The sequence below is a fragment of the Helianthus annuus genome, chromosome 6 (genome assembly GCF_002127325.2).
Source record: "Helianthus annuus cultivar XRQ/B chromosome 6, HanXRQr2.0-SUNRISE, whole genome shotgun sequence".
Classification (NCBI taxonomy): domain Eukaryota; kingdom Viridiplantae; phylum Streptophyta; class Magnoliopsida; order Asterales; family Asteraceae; genus Helianthus; species Helianthus annuus.
Window position 1 is genome coordinate 26,166,607 of NC_035438.2, and position 21,946 is coordinate 26,188,552.

At 36.8% G+C, this 21,946-nt stretch overlaps 1 protein-coding gene and 1 long non-coding RNA gene across 9 annotated transcripts; one reads left to right on the forward strand and one right to left on the reverse strand.

The window, feature by feature from the left end:
• The first annotated feature begins 9,192 nt into the window (after positions 1-9,192).
• Positions 9,193-14,142, forward strand: LOC110865048. Of its 8 annotated transcripts, none has more exons than XR_004860362.1 (9): positions 9,193-9,416; positions 9,523-10,209; positions 10,292-10,905; positions 11,007-11,208; positions 12,042-12,086; positions 12,338-12,412; positions 13,069-13,154; positions 13,236-13,645; positions 13,883-14,142. It is a non-coding gene; the product is annotated as an uncharacterized LOC110865048 (long non-coding RNA). The 8 variants fall into 8 exon arrangements; XR_004860361.1 differs by having other exon boundaries at positions 9,523-9,818; positions 10,058-10,905; XR_002550330.2 differs by having other exon boundaries at positions 9,523-10,905; positions 12,042-12,412; positions 13,236-13,302; positions 13,470-13,645.
• A 177-nt stretch (positions 14,143-14,319) lies between these two features.
• Positions 14,320-16,081, reverse strand: LOC110865047 (extensin-3-like). Its single transcript, XM_022114241.2, has 3 exons — positions 16,021-16,081; positions 15,838-15,922; positions 14,320-15,726 (listed from the first exon to the last, which is right to left on the reverse strand). The coding sequence occupies exons 1-3, from the start codon at positions 16,024-16,026 to the stop codon at positions 14,573-14,575; spliced, it is 1,245 nt and encodes a 414-aa protein (XP_021969933.1). The 5' UTR covers positions 16,027-16,081; the 3' UTR covers positions 14,320-14,572.
• Between the last annotated feature and the right edge of the window lie 5,865 nt (positions 16,082-21,946).

A 21,946-nucleotide genomic window follows, 5' to 3' on the forward strand; every position in this document is an offset into this window, starting at 1 on the left:
CAAAATTCGTCCATCATAATAGCCTTTAACTCCTCCCAAGTCAGCTCATAAGCTGCATCATTTCCGCGCTTGTTTCGTTCGGCCGTCCACCAGTCTAGAGCTCAGGACTGGAAGACACCTGTAGCATTGAGGGTGCGGAGATTCTCAGGACAGCCGCTTTGAGGCAGAGTGACTTCAACTGAATCGAACCATTGAAACATGGCGGTAGGGCCATCTTCTCCGGTGAATTCTTTGGGTCCGCATGCTTTAAACTGTTTGAAGTTGAAACTAGTCCTGTTGGCATCCTTAGGAGCATCGATTTGCGACTCCTCGGACGACTTGCTGGCGTTTTCGAAGACATCGCTCACAGCTTTTGCCACACTCTTGGCGATGATAGTAGCGAGACGCCTGTCTCTCTTCTCTTGGTGAGTAAGTGGGGTTTGGTGTCCAGATGACGACAAGGTCTGCAACAGACATCGTCGTATGTCTCAGACACAACAAATCGAATCTCACCTCACACGTCTACTACTTACTAAAGCTTAGAAATACGTCAAAACATGCATCACATAATTACTTAAACACAAATTCATAGATTCACATAATCACAGAAGCACATAAGCACGTAGGCACGTAGAGCACAGAGACACCTAAGCACAGAAGCACATAAGTATTTAATCGCAGAGGCAGTCAGAATACAAAAACCTATCATTCAAAGCTCGCGAGTCGTTCCTATATAGCGATTGCGTATAGTATATCGAATAGTATCGCATAATCATATAGCATGTCGAATATAGTATAGCGTATATCGTTTCATAGTATTGTCTAGAATTGCAACGACTTGTTAGCGTTTTGAGATATGATAGAAATACGAGTCGTGTGTGTTGATCGAAGTGATAGCAAAAATCGGGCGAACATCAAAATTAATCACATAAACAGGTAAATACACATAAAAACACGTAAAATCAACGAATCATCAGAGTTGGCAGTTGCGGGCTCAGAATCGAAACACATGAAATCGAGGAAATGGATTGTCTGCGGCTACTAGACATTGACTACCCAAAGCGATTCGACTATTCACAATAGACTTGTCGTCACTTTTCGACTTTCGGGATCGCGTTTCTGTCTCGATTCTTGGGCATTCAACACGTATCCCCTAGGTCATACTCGTGAGTTCAGGTCGTTGGAGTCCGTCGAGGATTTGGTGAGATGAGTAAAAGTTGGAATAAGTTGCCAAGGTTCGGGTTTCATCCCTGGCTTAGCAATTTCTTCCTTGTTTTAGTAAAATTTGAGGAGATCATTCATCAAAATATGGATTTCCCTCCTATTTTGGTATAATTCTCCTCGTTCGTTATCGAAAATAATGAGGAAATCATCGATAGATTGATAAAATCAGCATTGATCAAACAATTTAGTCGGGAGTTTGCGGCTTTCACACCTAATCTCGACTAAATCGCTTGACTTTACTTGAAAATTCGAGTGCAGTGATAGCGAAGAATATTAGAATCTAGCACATAAGCTTGGTCTGTTGGTTCCTAACTATAGTCTAGGTCTCTAAGACAGCGACCCGAACTAGGTCGTGTCCTACCTAATTCTCTATAGTTATGGCTCTGATACCAATCTGTCACACCCCAACCGATGGCGGAATCATCGGGGCATGGCACTGAGCGAAACAGATTGTCCAGAAGTTTCCATAACAATTATCATCACTACTCAGTTTAAATAACACGTCCCATACCGTGTCCCAAATAACAAACAAATTATTACAGATAACAACCAGTCAAATATTCTGTTCCATCAACTCAGATTTAAAGTAAAACAAATAAATATTGTTCAAATGCTCCTAAAGACCCAGCCTGACAAGATCTACAGACAACTATGCTCTAGTTGTTTTTTCCTGACAGACAACTATTTGTTGGGGCCTCTAGAGCTTTATTCTAGCCTCGCTTTCCTAGCAAGCAAACATCTTAAACACATAGAGGAAAACGAGGCATGTTAATTATCGACATGGACCTATCGATACCAATGACTGCGGGTTGACCGTCCGAGACGGTTCGCAATACATGATTATCACCGTAATCCATGCAAGTAATTGTCCTTAACAACCCCCGTGTGAACGGGTGCTGAGTCCAAACTATAGTACTACGTCGTTAAGGCAGGTAGACAGCATTCCACGTGTAAGCACAATCAACAAGCATTCATTTAGTCACGTAATACATGCATATTGGTTAGCGTTTAAATAGTTTGAGTAGTGTGATCGATTGTGTTTTGATATAAGAAACGTATGTAACACCCAAAAGTGCTGAAAGCAAAAAGGGATCGAGAATACTCACAGCGGTTGATTGATGGATTGAAGGGAGCACTTGAGAGTAGGGTTAGCCTGAATAGTTCGATAGCATAACGATGAATACACGTAAAATGGAAACAAGTGCAAGTGGGTCGAACAGCCTGGTCGATCGAACAGTAGGTTCGATCGAACGGGTTGTTCGTTCGGCTGGACAGTTCGTTCGGACAGTCTGTTCGATCGGCCGGTAGGCTTGATCGGTTGGACTGTTCGAGTGGATTGTTTCTTCCTTTGAGTAGGATGTGTTTGTGTATGATGGTTTGAACTTTTGAAGTTTTCGTTGTAGTATTTGAGAACACTGAAGTGTTCTTACCTTTCAGGTTGATCGATCGAACGGTCTGTTCGATCGGCCGGCTTAACCGATCGGTTAGGAACTTCAGTAGTAGTCCTCAGCAGGATGTCAGTCAATCGAACAGTATACTCGATCGAACAGCATACTCGATCGATCAGCTTGCTCGATCGGGTGGCATTCCTATACGTCGAACGAATTGAAAATCGACTAAGTGTTGAAGCATAGTATCTCATGATACGAAGAGTAATGTTGACAAACGGCCTGTTCGATCGAACATCATCTCGTTCAATACTACACTTCATGAAATTGTTAAAGTGTGGGGCCATATGCTAGCTGATCAGCTGGCCTGGTCGATCGGCTGGCACGTCCGATCGGTTGGGCTGTTCGTTCGAACAGCCTAACCGTTCGGCCAGCATCCTGACCTGGTCGGCCTGTTCGTCTAACACTTAGCTGTTTTGATTATTTGACATTATATTGAGGTAGTTTGACAACGAGCTTAACCAGGGAACCTTCGTTCTTACTTGTTTCTCCGGCTCGGACAGGAATCACCCAAGTCCTGCTGGTGAACTGTTCGGAACTGCGGTTTAACGTTTATCCCGAAGTCGGTGAACCTCGTAGGTAGAATCCGAATCTTAAATCACACAACCATTGGAATGATTAGTGAGTTGGTTCAAGCTCCGTTTCTACCGATTTGAAGGCATTGAGTGTAAAAGAGTTGAAAGAAAGTTGGAAATCCTCCTTTCAATCCTTTACATCATGTAAATGTTTAGATCTTTGATAGATCTTAGCTTGTTTATGTGGAAATCGGTCAGATCCGAGCTATTCATGGTGGATTGAGGCCAAAGCATGATGTTCTTGAAGAACACCATGATGACATCATCCTAGAATGCTTAGATCTTGATGATTTCACGGTTAGAAATCAAGATTTGAAAGATAGAAAGGTGTAGGAGCATGTTTTGATCAAGAAAGTACAAGATTTAGGATGAAAACTTACCGGGATCGGAAGAAATCTGAGAAAAGTTGAGGAGCACGAGCTGGTCGATCAGAGAGTTTCCAAAAGTTGAAAGAATGACAATGACAGCCCTATTTAAAGGCTCCAAAAGAGGAAAGGGCTGGCCGATCGGCCAGGCATCCCGATCGGACAGCCTGCTCGATCGGACAGTCTGTCCGATCGGCTGGGCTGTTCGATCGGCTGACAGCCTGATGACGATTTTTTATATTTCGATTTCGATTGAAGACGAGACGGGCACGATAGAGTTTCCTATTCAAATTACTTTCAGTCCCAACTACTGTATCTAACATACAATCATCTATATTTCACCCTATCCTTACGTTACCATTCGTCATAATTCGATTTCGATTGCATTCGATTTGAGATTCGAGTTTCGATTTGAGTTTTGATTGATTCGATTGAATACCACACAAAACATAAAACAAGCACGCACAGGTAACACATATGGCACACACACAAGTAATATAACACCAAATTCGCATAGTCCGAGATTCGAGTTCGATTGATGATTTGATTAGCTTGATTACTGATTGATTAACTTTATCGCATTGTTACTTCCTACTATTCACAATCGTAAGTCGGTTCGCGTCGATCAAACATTCGATTACCTCGATTCTTTCTTGATTACAACACTTACTCCACATAATACAAATAAAACATAAAATAGACTAATTATAGCCATAGAAAGTCAAAGTTGACTTGGACTTTGACTTTGACTTTGACATTCGAAAACACAGGGTGTTACACTTTGGTTGCTCAATAAATCCCTAATCTTTACAACAACACCTATACTCTATTATGAAATAATTCTTGTCTAAATATCAACATGTTATTGTGGAGAATAGCATCATATTCACAAACATCACACAGAAACATCAACATGCGAACATCAATTTAACTCAAGCTTATTGTTCCATTTAACATTCATCATGTATAATCATTCAAGTAACTGTTTCATCAAGAATGCTCATCAAAGGTGCAAACACCGAATACACACTAAGCTAGGATCTTGTGAAGAGAGCTGTGTGTATAAGAAGGATCAGATCTTCCAAGAAAACAAGGAATCTGGTTGGTGAAAACTGGTACGCAGCAGGTTTTCCAATGAAGAACAAATAGAATGTTTTTAGGGTTTTTAGAAAGAGAAGGTTAGAGAGAGGGAAGGAATGTTCTAGGGATGATGCCCTAAATGATTGCTGCCAAATCTTCTCTGATGTCGGTTAAAAAGCCCCTTTTATACTCATGTTGATGTCGCACACTTTTAAGTATGCACCCCACAAGTGTGCGGCATATTAGGGTTTGTGATGGGCTGAGGTTGGGTCTGAAAGGGAGGAGTGTGCGGCCCTAACCGTATTGGAATGTGCAACCCAATAGGACGAGTTGGGGAGTGTGCGGCCAACGCGTGGTGTACGAGACAGATGGAATGTGCGGCTGACTTCATAAATAATAACAATACTAATTTCACACATTAACCACATAACACACATATAATCAATCCGTTATATATCAATTTAATCTCGTTTACTAAATCCACATAATCATACGAACAATAAAATCATGCAGGAAAACACGAAGTGTTATAGTTTTTGTGACCAGAGAGGTAGGTACCTGGTTTCGAGTTTGGTTAATTTATATATTAAATTTTGGTTTAGCTATTAATTATCAACGGTGCTTGAGTAATTGGGTTTTGTGTAGTTAAGCATATCAGGTCAATATTTGTTTGAAGGAGATAATTTGAAGTTTAGCGTATTAGGTCAATATTTCTTAATGTGTTTTTTGAAAGCTTTTAATCCCATTGGCTTCTTGAAATGGCATTGTAATAAGGTAAACACACTGTTCAATTTTCGTGACTAACTGGATGTGCTTTTCTGGTACCAACCCAAAGACTTACAAACCAATCTTTTGCCATCCAAAGTGTGCCTAAGAGTCAAGACTACTTACTTGTGATGCAGTTTGATTAATATTTCCCAGGGAAATTACAATTTTTGTCCTTTATATTTGTATCAAATTGCAATGGATAGCCTTTAAATTTAATAATTATAGTCACAATCCTTTATTCTAAAAACTCATTACATCTTTAGTCCTTTAGCACTAACCAAGTTAAAATTTTCAGTTAAATCTAATCAATTAAAGGTAGTTTTGTAATTTTACCTTTTTACTTAAAAATATATTTAAAATGAACAGAAAAAAAGAACACTAAGTCTCTCTCTCTCAATAACCCAGATCTGTTAATCACCAACCCACCCCCACCACCACCATTTAAGAACCCTAGAACTGCCCTCTTATAACAATCCCAAAATTCGATTTATGTAATCATAGTTAGACATTAACATGTTGGGAATTTTGATCAAAATATGAAGACAAGTATGTTAGGTGCAAGAATTACCTTAAATCGATGTGGTCAGGGGGCTACGGCCAGAGCTCACGCCAGCACCGGCGGCCGTGTCAGAAACATCATAGAAGATTTTTCTTACAACATAATGAAACCATAGTATACATGTACTAACCTCCACAAGATTGTTATTACACCTAACCATGAGTGATTATGGTAAGGAATGTTTAGTTTTCTTAGGTTATTGCAGCACAATGATACCAACTCATCCCAAAAGTAAACCACTGACTGTTGGTTGCAGTGGGTTTTTTCATGCTTTCTTTACCTTATAGTTTCAGTTTTGGGATGCTATGGTTTCGGTTAATATCTGCTTGTGTTTGCTTGTATATAATCTAGAATGTTATGGTATATGATGTTTTCGAATGGTTTTTTTTTTTCTATTTGTTATTGTGGGATGGGTTTCGGTGTGCTAGTGCAAGATATGTTTAGAACTCTATGTTTTATTTTATTAAAATATTGTTTTTCTTAAATATATTTAGATTAAAAGACTAAATTGCCCAAATCAATTAAAAATTTTAACCTGGTTAGTGTTAAAGGACAAAAGATGTAGTGAGTTTTCCAAATAAAGGATTGTAAATGTAATTATTGAAGTTAAAGGCTATCCATTGCAATTCGATATAAACATAAAGGACGAAAAGTGTAATTTACCCTATTTCCCACATAAACATCAAGTAATTTTAACCTGGTTAGTGTTAAAGGATGAAAGATGTAGTGAGTTTTCCAAATAAAGGATTGTAAATGTAATTATTGATGTATGTAGCTACATCCTTCTTCATGCCTAGCCACTCGTAAAATTATTTAAGGTCATGGTACGTTTTATCTGTACTCGGGGAATCGAATACTTAGATTTGTGTGCTTCATCCGTAACCAGTTGTCATAGGTTATGAAAAGTCGGAATCCATATTTGATCCTTAAAGTAATATATTTGGACGGTTTTGGTTTCAAAATTTCTATCATCTCTGTGTAAGCCTTCATTTGCCAACTGAGATTCACTTAGTGCTTCGTTCTGGGCCGCACGGATCTGCTCCTTCATACTCTTCTGTATAATCATTCCTAGTGTTAGTACACGAAGCGGTTTGACTCCTTCCTTTCGACTCATTGCGTCGGCTACCACGTTAGCCTTACCCTGATGGTATCGAATCTCACAATATTAATCATTTATCAACTCCACCCACCTCCGTTGCCTCATGTTCAACACCTTTTGATGAAATATGTGCTGCAAACTCTTGTGGCCCGTGTAGATTGTGCACTTTGTTCCATACAAATAATGCCGCCATATCTTAAGTGCAAATATTACTGCCTAAGGCTCCAAAGCATGGGTGGTATGATTCTTTTGGTGTAATTTCAATTGTCGGGACGCATATGCAATAACTTTGTTTCTTTGCATTAATACACATCTCATGCCTCTACGGGATACGTCACAATAAACTACAAAGTCATCGGCTCCATTGGGGATAGTGAGAATGGGCGCATTGCATAACTTTTGCTTTAACAATTGAAAAGTTGCTTCTTGTTCTTCTCCTCACTCAAACTTTCTGTCCTTCTGAATTAGGAGAGTTAAAGATTGCGCAATGCTGGAGAAATTCTCAATAAAGCGCCGATAATAACCAGCTAAGCCTAGAAATTGGCGAATTTCTGTAAGCGATATGATCTAGGCGCTTGCCAATTCTTGATGGCTTTCAACCTTGTTGGGGTCTACTTGAAACCCCTGTTGGCTCACCACGTAAACTAATCCTTCAACCAAAAGTCACAGTTTGAAAGCTTCGCATACAACTTCTCCCGTCGAAGTAACTCCAAGATCAGCCGCAAATGCTGCTCATGCTGCTCCCTACTCTTAGAATAAATCAGAATATCATCAATAAAGACGATGACGAATTTATCAAGGAAAGGTTTACAAACCCTATTCATGAGATCCATCAACACCGCAGGTGCATTAGTTAGCCCAAAAGGCATAACGAAGAATTCATAGTGTCCATATCGGGTTCAAAAGGTAGTTTTTGGAATATCCTCCTTCTAGATCTTGACCTGGTGGTATCCCGACCTAAGATCTATTTTTGAGAAGTACCTTACTCCCTGAAGCTGGTCGAACAAGTCGTCTATTTGGGGAAGTGGATACATGTTCTTAATGGTAACTGTATTCAACTCCCGATAATCGATGCACATATGAAAACTTCCATCTTTCTTTTTGACACACAACATCGGTGCTCCCCACGGGGAATAACTAGGTCGTATGAAAACCTTGTCTATCAAATCTTGCAGTTGACTAGACTGTTCTTGCAATTTAGATGACACTAAACGGTAGGGTGCTTTAGTGATAAGAGCTGCCCCCGGTATCAAGTCAATACGAAATTCGATTTGTCGAGGAGGTAGCACTGATATGACATATTCACTACAATGAAGTATGAAATCACACCCCATAATCTGAGAGTCACTAAAAAAAAAAAAAGAAACGTTGCCAATCGGTAATTGGTTCCAAAATTTTTGCTAAAGTGTTGTAGGTAACCAAAGCAAAATCGTCATCAATATGTTCTAACATGCGTTGCAAAACTGTCACGGGTTTGTCCCAAAACAATAGCTAAACCGACTCTAATTAAGTTTTGCTGGAAAACTTTTGCAAAAAATCGTCTGTAAATATCTAATATAATGTTATAACGTTTCTAACAATCAAAAAATCCGCCACCCTATATATTTCTGATGGAAAAAGCAATCTAAAAAATTGCGTCAAGTTGTTTGAGCTAGAATCGTTGCACAAACATCACAAATTGCCTTTTTGCGGTTGTTTTGGCAGTCCCTATTACCCCTTTATAATAGTGTTTAATCTCTTTTACATTTTTCTTTTTCAACAAGAGAATAGTTGAAAGTTACTCAGGATCAGTGATTTAACCATATACGTAAAAACTAGAAATTATATATTATAATTTTGCAACACATGTGGGCTTTAGGTGTTTGTAACTTCTGCATTAAGGGTTTCATGTGCAAATAGATGTTGTATTTAGTATTTTGGTGTTTGTACCATGATATAGTAAGGACACGTATGGGCTATACGTGTCTACGTTTTCCTCTTTTCTTTAACCATGTATTCAGGTTTGCCAGTTTACTAGTCCTTTTCACTAACCCCTACCTCACAAAACCCACTGTATCACATGAGAGAGAGAGAGAGAGAGAGAGAGAGAGGAGGAGGAGGAGGAGGAGGAGGAGGAGAGAAAGCCCACACCCCCGCGACGGACGGCAACATGCCGTTTCCGCATCGCCCCTCATGGTGGCTTAAACTTCTTTGCAACATGAGGATTTTTTTGAGCTTTTCAACATACACATCTGCTACAATTCGCCTAAAAAGTTTTGTTACAAAGTTTGGCTATGATTGTATCGTAAGAAACTGTTAGGTTTTGAACCCTCCTACAAGGTAAAAACACTAACAATTAGGCTCTTCTGATTTAGAGCTATGTTGGTTTAATGTTGTTGAATGTAAGCCCTAAATTTTTGGATGATATCTGATTTTGTTGTTTTAGTTTATGATGGTGATGTATACCCTAAAATTTTGGGGTCACGGCGGTGGTTTGAGGCTGAGGTGACACACGTGACACGACCCATTGTTGTTGGACTTTGTAGCAATACCAAGGACAACATCTAGCAAACCATCCTCTTCCGATTTATCACCAGTCAAATCCTATGGTCTTACTTTGCACCTGTAATATGTATCCTTTAAAAACCGACTTTTGGTTGTGTAGGTACTATAAATAAAGCTTGGTAGACACAAAAGTGTATCCAAACTACAGGCAAATGATATACATTCTAAACCATTCAGGTACACTGGCAATTGTTGTACTATTCAAATGCTTTGAAACTTACATTCAATTGATTGCATGTGTTTCTTGAGGCTAAGAAACATGACCGATAAAGATTAACGCAATGATGATTCAAGTTATTCCACCATAATATTATGTAAGGTTGATATGATCCGATAATGAATAGGGTCATTAAAGTGTGAGATTATTGTTGTTACACTTGGTCTATTTCATGCATTGTATACTCATTTGTTACCAGGTTTGAATCCATCTCAACCCGAAATTTGTCAAAGCCATTAAAGATCCTCACAACTGATAAAACCATGGTTGCTATGACTCAGTGATTATAATGATTATCAGAAGACCAATGAATGCCATATACTTACTAACATTTTGGGACCAAATGCTCAGGTTTGAGTTATAAAGTTGTGTACTTTCATGCGCTTAATGGACTTCCTTTGAACTGTTTGTTTTGGATGTATGTTTTCCGAAGAAAACCCACGTTGATAGGGACATCATGATGGCCAATGTTTCAAACCGTCTACACGCATTTGTTAAAGAGACTATAAAAAAAGAAGTGGGTCTAACAGTATATTCTGGTACGAACATTTTGGATTAGCACTGAGACGATTGAGTTTGAGTAATTGCGTATTATATTTAATTATTTATTAATTGTTGATATATAAAGCAATTGTCTTTTAATTATAAATTATCAGTTTGTAATACATGTAGGCACTACCAGGTTGTATTTTGTGCTTTAGGTGAGTCTTGTACTGTTTCATGTTGTACAGTTTTAAATAGTGTTTGTACATGGTTTTTGTTTGTCTATTGGGTTAATTTGGCGATGGGTTACGCGTGTAAAGATCTGGCCTACATCCCTTTTCTCAGACCCCCACCACCTTCACGTTTCCACTCTTCTTCTCCAGACAAATTGAACTAAAGGAAGAAACCTAGATCACAATCATCAAACTCAACAGAGGATTCATAGTCATCGTAGCCATGAAACAGAGGATCCGTTATCATCTTCATGTATTGTTTCCGCGGTGTTGTGCGGGAGCCAGCCGTTGTCGGTGGTCGTTTCAAGTTCGCCCGGTCTCATAATTGAAGGTTTGAAGTTTGAACCCGTTCCAATATCGCTCGGGTACCAAAATCGCAGGTTAGAAGCATCCTTGAAATTGAAGGTTTGATAAAGTTTATTGAAATTGCAGGTGTCATAATTTAAGGTTTGAACCAATTCCAAAGTGGCAGGTGTGATTGAGACGATTCTTGAAATAGGAAGATTCAAAATCTTAGGTTTGTACCAGTTTCTAGACAGGGAAGAGAGATGCATCAAGAGGAAAGCAAGCTTCTTCATCGGATATAGATTAAATTATAAGGGTTTCTAATATCGTAAAGCCTGTTCATCCCAAGGTATATATATATATTTTTACATAATCTAATTTAATGTATCTATATTGTTTATCTAATATATTTGTGTTTGTTATAGAAGTCAAAGTTTAGAAGTTCTACTCTTGGCATATTGTCAGATTTCTTGATTGCTTAAACTTTTTTGCAGTTGTTGATTTTGATGACTTTACATATGTTTTAAATTTTCTTTTTATGGCCTAGGTGTCTTTTTTAATGTTAATCAATTTTGGGTATGAAAGTGATTTGTGGTAAATTGGATCATCTTTTGGATTAGGGATGAGCATGGTATCGGACCTATCGGTACTGTGCCGAACCGTTACCGGTCTCAAAAAGCGGGAACCCCGGGTATCGGTACCGCTGTACCGGTACCGAAAATGATCGATACCGGTACCCGACGACAAATGCTCATCCCTACTTTAGGATATATAAAAATGGCCTTGCCTTTTCACTTTTATACACAGCCGTCCCCGAGAACTCTCAAAAAAATTTAAGCCTCGGGCGACAAAAAAAAAAAAAAAAAAAAAAAAAAATTGGGCCTAAAATTGTGGTTGGGGAAATGAATGAAAAAAACAAACCCTTGATGGTGGAGTCAATACTTGAATTTGAGACTTACATTATTTTGAGATGGTTTTTCCACTCCACCACCAACACTTTTTTACATAATGAGTAGATGCATATATTAAATATATATTTAAGTATATATAAAAGCTCATAGGAACCTTTTGGGCCCTTTAAAAATTTGGGCCTTGAGCGATGGCACGGGTTGGGCGGCCCAAGAGCCGGCCCTGCTTTTATAACATCAACTAATCAGATCATTGTGTGTTGTTTGTGAACAGTGTTCGCCAGATGACATGGAACGGGCCGGAATATTGACTGTTTGGGTAAGATTTGGTTGGGAATGGGAATGAGGGTTTTTATACTACAAGTTATGAGTCTTTGTATGTGTTGGGGCATTGTCAAGGGGATTTAGGGGGTGATGATTGTGGGGAGTGTGTGAAAAGTGCAGTGCAGAGGGCTGAAGTGGAGTGTGGGGGTTCAACTTCTGGGCAGATATATTTGCATAGGTGTTTTGTGAGTTATAGTTATTATCCTAATGGGATACCTAACCCTAAGAAATCATCTTCTTCTTCAGCTTCATCTTCATCAGATTCTTCGTATTCTTCTTCATCAGATTCTTCGTATTATTCACCATCTTCTTCTTCATCAGGTATGGCCGATTAAGTGATTTATGCCCATCTTCATCTGTTCAAACAGCTGGTTTTAAGTAGGCCCGGAAAAAACGGGCGGGTCGGGTAACGGGTCAGAACGGGCCGACTTAAAACAAGTTCAGTTTAGTTTGGGTTAAAACAGGTAATGCTCAAAATAGGCCGGTTAGGTAACGAGTCAGAACGGGCCGACTTAAAGCAAGTTCAATTTGGTTTGGGTCAAAATGGGCTATGCTCAAAATAAGTTGGGTCAAATGGGTTTTGTTCAAACAACTGATTTTGATTAGGCTCAAAAAACGGGTGGGTTGGGTGACAACTCAGCTCAGAACAGGTCTGGTCGGGTCAGGTAATGAGTCAGAACGGGCCGACTTAAAACATGTCAATTTTGATTTGGGTCAAAACAGGTTGATAAAAGTAGGTTCAGGGTTGAAACCGGTCGATTTAAAAAAATACCAAATAAGCAAAATTGTCAGGGTAAAATAAAAAAGTTGTTAAAAAATATATCCGGAATTGCTATATTTGTACAGTAAGATCTCAGTGGCTGTAAAAATGAATCATTAAATAATTACCCAAGTGAAAAAATGATATTTTATATTTTGAATTGCTATAAAAACCATTATATTAGAAATTTGTGTAATTTCTTTATGTGGGTTTGTAGGAACAAATTCAAATACAGGGAAGACAGTGGCAATTATCTTGGGAGGGGCAGCAGGAGTTGGATTTTTAGTAATATTTGTATTATTTGTATGTCAACCAAACTTTAAATGAGTGATTATAAATTTTATTTTCCTAATTTTAATAATTTTTAAAAAATTTTGGGTGCAGATTATTTAAAGGGAGATGAGATGAGAGTTGGTCACAGGAATCAAGAACCAAAGATCTAATTTTTGAGGTGGGTTCTTTCTTTGGTCTTTTTCAAATCCATTAATAAGATTTTGTTTTTGGTTAGTCATTTATCTTAATTTTTGTTTACCCCAAGCTAATAATCATATTACATAAAATAATATAATAAGGGAAACTGGTAGAATATTATATTTAACACTCAAAAACTTTAAACAGTTTTTTTCTTTTCCTTTCCTTAAGCCGATTTACGCTCCAATACCCCTTCTTCTGGACCCTTTTTAAGCGTAACTGTTGAGATGATGATCTCTCAAAGTTTGTTAGCATGTGTACATGGAGATAACAAGAGCAACTTAGGCCATATATAAGAGGTGAGAACGCACACATTCTTCCATGTAAGTTCTAAAGATATTTTTAACTATGACATTTAAAATTTGGTCGACATATTATTTGATATATTATTTGCGTATATGCCAACTACAATCTCATGTACTTAAATGCTTATTACATAACTTAGGATTATTCACTTTTAAAGTGCTTACTAAACTTCTATTTTCTGCATATATGCAAATTATCACTATTATGAAGAATAGAATAAACTAACTATGTGCTCTATTGTTGCTACTGTTCAGTTGGCAAAACCAGGTTTGTGATCTGATGGAGTGTTGGTCTAGAAGTGTTCTGTCTTGGCACTGGACGACGGAGGCGAGGCTGCTAAATGGTTCACTGACTTCCAATTATAGATGTAGCTTGGTTTGTAAAGAGTACTTGATGTTCACTTGGTCTCAGTGACGTGTATAGTGTACATATTCAAAGGAAGCCTCGAAATATCACTATCATTGGTTTATTTAGGTGAAACTAAATAAGAAAATTTGTTGCGACTTTTTAATCATCTTTGTTATTTTATACCTAAAAAGGCTTATAGAACGCTACGGTTTAGCATGCCGCACCCGCGGCGCAACGCGCGCGGACTTTAATACTAGTTATATATTAAATAGAAGATACAAATAATCTTTATATTTGTAAATTGTAATTGATCAAATACAATTTGTTTAACGGAATGGTTTGACTTACAAAATTCAGAAATAAAAAAACTTAATTAAAGATGAAAAAATAGTAATGTATATTTATTCACAATAATGAATTGTATCATCCACAGAATGTAGCATAGATTCTTCCTGCACTTACAAGCTACGAATCATATTCTTCCCATCAATATTCAATTCATCATCATAATGATAATAATCATCGTCTATCACATGTTAATCAACCTTTTTATTCTCCATTAACTTTCTCCCCAAAGAAAAAAGTGTGCCTTTCCTCTAGACAATTGTACACGCATTTGGATTTTCATCACTGAATATTGAAGTAACATTACCATTCCCATTTCTACTGCTGTGATACTCACCATTGTAATTAGTGTAGTGTGGTGGTGATTCTAAGCGGCCGTAGTTTGAGTACGACGACTGTGACGGTTCTGGTCCGTTGTAGTGTGTGTATTGTGATGGTAGTTTGGGTCTGTGGTAACGTGTGTATTGCATTGGTGGTGGTTCTGGTTTGCTGTAATGTGTGTAATGTTGTGGTGGTTCTGCTCTGGTATAGTGTGTTTGTTTTGGAGGTGGTTCGGGTCTGTTGTAATGTGTGTAATGATGTTGTGGTGATTCTGGTCTGGTATATTGTGTTTGTTGGGGTGTTGGTTCTGGTTCTGGTCTGGTACAATGTGTTTGTTGTGGCGGTGGTTCGGGTGTGCTGTAATGTGTGTAATGTTGTGGTGATTTAGGTCTGGTATAATGTGTTTGTTGTGGAGGTGGTTCTGGTCTGTTGTAATGTGTGTAATGATGTTGTGGTTCTTGTCTGGTACTATAATGTGTTTGTTGGGGTGGTGGTTCGGGTGTGTTGTAACGTGTGAATTGTTGTGGTGGTTCGGGTTGGGTGTAATGTGAATATTGTGAAGGTGAACGGGTGTATTTATAATTTGTGACATAAGGTGTAGGCTTGTAAGTATTATAGCTGTGGTTCACATGGATTGATTGTGGTGGCTCGTGTTTGTATACAGGACTCGAGTAATGATCCATCGATGATGCTCGTTCATGACTGTGTCTGTGAGCATGGTCAGGTGGGTAGTGGTGGACAAGGTGAACCTCTTCAGTTTCTTTTGATCGAGAAATTTGTGGTGATGGCGGTTCTTGAGCTTGTGGTGCTGGTTCGGGTTCTGGTTGAGGTGGATTTTCTGGTTCTTTGGGTGGTTCAGTTGGTTCGGGTGTTGGAACTGTTTCTGTTGGAGGTGGGTTTGAAGGGTCCGAAGGAGGTTCCTCATCTTCGAATGGTGGTTCGGTTGGAGGGGATGGTTGTGTTTCTGAGCAAATGGTTGCAAGTTTTCTTGTTTTCTTGATGGCCTTGACAATTTTTTCAGGATCTGCGGACCCGATTATCGTCAGTTTTTGTTGAGGAATGTCAATATAGATATCTTCTATGCCTAAAAATTAACAAAACACATGATCAACAACAAAAGAAAAAGAGAAAATAAGTAAGTGGAAATTTGATATGACAGCTGACATAGGGAGAGACGTATAACTGAGTTACTTACCTTTAATGCGGTGTAGAGCCTTCTTGATTTTTTGAACGCACCCGTTACAGTCAATTCGAACCTTAATCTCTGTAACTTGTGGTTTCTACATGCATTTTCAAAAGAAAATTTTAGCATTTTGATCAAATTAATGCAGTTATTAGGACTAAGAATGCATAATTCGAGATGGGTTTTAGAGGGTACCTCCATATTTGGAACTAGAATGTAGAAAACAAAGAACCGAAGGGATGGTTTGTACGGGAGAGGGTGGAAAACAAAGAATGAACATATGGCATTTATTAGTGCCTGAAGAGAGAATATTTAAAAGGCGCGCATGAGGTGTGAGAGTTACTTTAGTTCTATAAAATCTACATATATTGTACGCCTGAAAATAAATATGATACATGTAAATCATATTTTAAATATTTATTTAGTGATTGTATTTTAGAAAAGAATTTACTAGTAAAATAATACTAGGTTATAACCCCGTGTATTACACGGGTTAAATAAATAAATTTTATATACTAAATAATAAAACAATATATCTTTAAAACCTCCTTTATTGCACGGGTTGAATAAATATAATTTTATATATTAAATAATAAAAAGTTATATCTATAAGAACCATATTGTACGGGTTGAATAAATGTAATTTTATATATCAAATAATAAACCACATGTATTACATTAGTTGAATTAATGTAATATTGTTAACCAAATAATAAAAAAGTTGTATCTTTAAAACCCTCGTGTATTACACGGCTTGAATAAAGATGATTTTATATATCAAAAAATAAGAAAAATATATTTAAAAAAACTAATGAGTATACTTGGTACACGATAAATATGGTGATTGTGGAGATAATTATTGAAAAGAAAATACAGTGGTCAAACATGTTATTCAAAAAGCAAATAAGCAGCCATTTGAGTGATAAAATATAAATTATATATAAAAAGCCCGTAATAAATATAATTTTATATATAAAGTAATAGTTAAATTATATACGATTTGTTTAAAATTATGTAATAAAATAGATATAATTTGTATTTGTACTATATAATAAAAGAAACCAACTTTGGGACACTTGTCATCATGTTATGTGTAATAAAATTATATCTATATCATATGACAAACACATACTTTTTATTTGTAATATACAAATTTACTCTTATTCTTTTCGATACCTTTATTATAACAATTTAACTAAAATAACATTTAACTCTTTTTTTTTTATAACAATTGTAAAAGGTACATAAACTATAGAGAGAGAGGCGTAAAAAACTATATTATGGGTCATATCTGAAACATATCTACAGCGTCTACTTGGTTATTGTCGTACTCTAGTTAAATTTGGTTAGAAATTGAACATCTCTTTACTCTATATGTTGTGTTGTATTAATACAAAACTAACTTTAAACAGAGAAATGTAAAAACAAATGTACGAATGTTGACCATATATAGTGAGTTATACGAATATGTATTAATTTCTATCTTGTTCTTATAGTGTCTTGTCTTTATTTAAAAGTGAGTATGTATTCAACTATTAGAAAAATCAAAATGGTTATCTAATGGTAGTGCTATGTAAATTTGATCGTATCCTTCGTTAAATTATTATATATATTAATGAAAATAAAAATAAATAATAATAAAATAATATTTAGTATAAGAGTTATCTATAATTATTTAGAAGAGATTAAATTAAATAATAATTATCTATAAGATATTAAACTAAATAATATTTTATAGGAGGGTTATTCATAATTAATAAGAAAAGATTAAACTTAAATAATAATTATCCCTAAGACATGGCCTAATATGATAACAAGTGTCCCAAAGTTAGTTTCTTTTATTATATAGTATAGATTATTAAGAATGATTAAAATGACAGTTTTGTGTAAAAGAATCGGTTCCATTTCCCCCCTTTATCAATACATGATAAGTTTAATTTCCTTTGATTATCATACATGATAAGTTTTACATGCAAGTAAAATAATATTTTCAATTCTAAGGATACTTACAGTTTAATATTTTAGTTATTTTAAATTTTTAATTGGATGGTTTTACAAGTGAGCTGTTAAGAAAGTTGGTTGATTAGTATAAATTTTTTCGGCAGTGAAGAAAAAAACACTATTTTCCTCAAACAACAAGTTTTATTAGGAAAAGGCAATCAAATAAGTTACTAGAGGCTATAGAAAGCCAACAACATATTACAGCAGTATTGTTCGGGCGGAACACAAATAGCAAGTCCTATCTAAACAATTGAGTTTAAACAGGGCCGTCATTGAGAATCCTTGAAACGTTTTAAGCCTTCGACAAGTAAAAAAAGGGCCCAATGAAAACTCAAGTTTCAACTTATAATTCTTAAGCATCAAAAATTCAAGTTTCAACCTTCAGTTATTAAATAGGGTAGATTACAGTCATCATCCTTTATTTGGAAAACGCATTACACCTTTCGTCCTTTAGCACTAACCAAGTTAAAATTTTCAGTTACGTCTATCCACTTAAGGGTATTCTGGTCATTTTATATTTTTATTTAAAATGTTCACTAAGGGGGTGGGGGTGGTCACTAGTGATGAAATTCCATCACTCACAAATATCCAATCATGTTCCGCCATGTCAGCAACCACTATTCTATCACTCACAAGCATTCTTAAGTGGCGGTGGTCATCACTAGTGATGGGATTCCAATGTACAAGTATTAATACACAGGTAAAGGATCAAATAAAAACAAAATTAACGTACGAAACGTACGCATTGAGGGAAAAAGCAAAAAGTGGCGGTGTCATTTTGGTAATTATGAGCAACTTCCAAATTACTCTGGTAGAGTAATTTTGACTTCTGTAGAGTAATTTTGAGCATCTGTAGAGTAATTTTAGGAAATGTAGGGTAATTATCAAATTACTCTAGTAGAGTAATTTTGACTTCTGTAGGGTAATTTTGGGAAATGTCTTGTAGAGTAATTTTGTTAGCATTTAGTTATGGGGTTTAGCTTTATGGTTTAGTTTTTAGCTTTTAGTTTGGGTTGGGGGGGGGGGGGGGGTTTAGGTTTTTGGGGGGTGGGGGGTTTAGGTTTTTTTAGGTTTTTGGGGGGTTGGGGGGGGGGGGGTTTAGGTTTTTGGGGGGTGGGGGGGGGGGTTAGTGTAATTTTGATAATTACCCTACAATTTTGATAATTACCCTACACGACCAAAATTACTCTACTTGAACTTTTACAATGGTTTAGGTTTTTTTAGGTTTTTGGGGGTGGGGGGGTTTAGGTTTTTTTTTGGGGGGGGGGGGGGGGGGGGGTTAGTGTAATTTTGATAATTACCCTACAATTTTGATAATTACCCTACACGACCAAAATTACTCTACTTGAACTTTTACAAAATTACCCTACAGAAGTTCAAAATTACTCTACTAGAGTAATTTTGAAGTTGCTGATAATTACCAAAATGCCACCGCCACTTTTTTGACTTTCTTTCACTTCGTACGTTTCGTACGATAACTTTATTTTTACAGGAACTTAACTCTTAATACACAATGTACAAGTCATACACATACCTCAATAATTCTTCAACGCATGATAAAATCCACGCGGTAATCCTATCACTCGTTACCAAGGTGGTGGCGGCGGTGTTCGTTAAAAATAACGAGTGATGGGGTGGCCATCACGGACCACCCCCACTCCCCTAATAAATAAACATAATCTTCCCCAATTCATCCTAACCCTAGAATCTCTCCTCTTCATCTCTCACCAACCAACCTCTACCACCACCACTTTCTGATGAAGATGCTGGAGATGAACAAATGAAACATCCGTTTGGGTCAGATTTGTTGGAGATGCTGCTGAATTGAAGCTATCATCGATCTTCTGGGTCCGCCACTGTTGGGCCGTCACCCCTTTGTCCATGCCTAAGGCTGGTTTGAGGTTCAAATTTCTATTCCTGGTGGATATCTAAACATATTTCTTCATCTCCAAATCAATTGAAATGTAGTGTGTATGAATCACCGTCTAAATACACTGAGTGGAGTGGATATCAGCACCTCATCTATATATCAGTTATCAAGGTCAATGTGAGTGCCACACCATGGGAATAATATTAGCTCTACGTCCGAGCAAAGTGTATCAAACCTATACTATTGACGTTCAATATATGTATATCTTAAATAAAATAATACAAGCCCAATTGTCACAATCGTCGATTTGGTAGGTTGTCGAGAAGCCCATTTAGCACATTAAACTCCTCCATCTCAGGCTTACTTTAGTACCAGGCCCACTAAACTTGAACCATATAATGTGCCAGTAACATTTTTTATGAGATTCCATACTTAACTAGAGGTGCGCAAACTGGTTAATTTTAATAACCGGTTTGGTTAACCGATTATACCGGTTAATTTGACTTTTTGACATTAACCGGTTAATGTTTTAACCGGTTATTAATTTAACCAGTTATTTTCAATTAATAACCAGTTTTTTTTTTGTTTTTTTTTAAATTTTTGCGTTAACCGATCTTCTAGTTAAAAAACCGGTTAATAACCGGTTCCTATACTGAAATCAATAACTGGTTACTAACCTACGGTTAAAAATAACCACTAACCGGTTATTTCTCGAGGTTATTAACCGGTTATGGTTTCGGTTAATAACCGGTTACGGTTAATTAAACCGGTTACGGTTAATTAACCAGTTATTTTGTGCACCTCTAGACTTAACTGTCCATAATTACTGTATATTCTTCAAATATCCGATTTTGAACACCCCTAGGGGTGGGTGTGGGTTTTATAAATAAATATGTTATGTTTTATTTAAAAGTAACGAATTAAAAAAAACAGAAAAAAAAAACAAGACCTAATAGGTAAAAAGACCAAAACACCCCTGATTTAACAAAATAAACAAAGTCATTTGGAAAGAAATGACAACATAATGAAACGTCAGGGGTCAAGTTACATAAAAAAAATATCTTAGTTTGGATGTAACAGAGAAAAGTGTTCAAAACTCAGGTACGATTTTGCCATTTTACTTTATGTCAAATATAATAAGTTTACTTATATTTATAACAAAATACGTGAATATCAATATAAATAAAAAATACATGTTCAAATAGTAAAATATTTCAAAATTTGATATTCATTTCTTGAAAATGATATTCATTCTTTTTCTTTAATATGATAGAAATAGGAATTATGTTTTATTTTTTTTAGGGTGAGGATCAAATAGGAAGTTTAATTTGGCTAGAAAGGATAGGAAGCAATAGAATTATGACATGTGACAAAATTTAAAATAAAGAGAAAGGGTATTTTAGTCAATTGTATCCTTTCTTCTTCCTTCTTCTCCCCATTAACTTCAAAACCCACCATTTTCAAAACCCACCATTTTCAAAACCCACCATCTTCAACCATTTCTTCACTTTCTATCTCAATAATCACTACATTATAGTGCGATTTTCGTCATCAATCAATGATTCAAACACCCGATCAACGTGTTCTTCAGCTTTTTTTAAGAAAACACAGTTTAATTTCATTCAAAATCTCGTTGTTTCCCGTGATTTTGAAGATAATCACTCGATCCGTTCGATTCGATCACTGATAAGTGTTTCAATCATTCAAATTTCGTCAATCGTTGAAGAAATCGGCTTCGATCCATGTAAGAAATTCTTTAAATTCATTTTTACGATCTGGGTTTTTGATTTAGTCATTGCGCTTTACGATCTTGGGGGGGTCCGGGGGCAGCGCCCCTGGTAGGAGGGTCCAAGGGGCGGCAGCCCCTGGCGTGTAACAACCCGCACGTTCGTGCGTTGTTGCTACTCGTTATACTCGTTACGCCTAGCACCAGAGATTCGGATCATAATGTGGCTATATCGCTTATATCGCTATATCGCAGTATTTCCGCATACTTTATCGCTATAACACTTCACATCGCACGTACTAACACTCACGATGACATTGAGTGAGGACCTACTCTTCCCTCCTCGATTGCCGTGATGTGTCGCAACGCGACGCATATTCGAAACGCGCAACTCGAATATCGCAACGCAGACTTTGAAATGTGGATATTTATACGACCCTATGTGATTAATTATAATATGTATATGAATGTGGGTATGAAAAGGTGTGACCAAACTATCGCAACGCTTAACGATCAAAATGAAA

Excerpts from the sequence above, each read along its gene's own strand:
- LOC110865047 (XM_022114241.2), bottom strand. Across the intron at positions 15,727-15,837 it reads GGCTCTACACCGCATTAAAG|GCATAGAAGATATCTATATT; the intron begins GTAAGTAACTCA and ends GTTAATTTTTAG.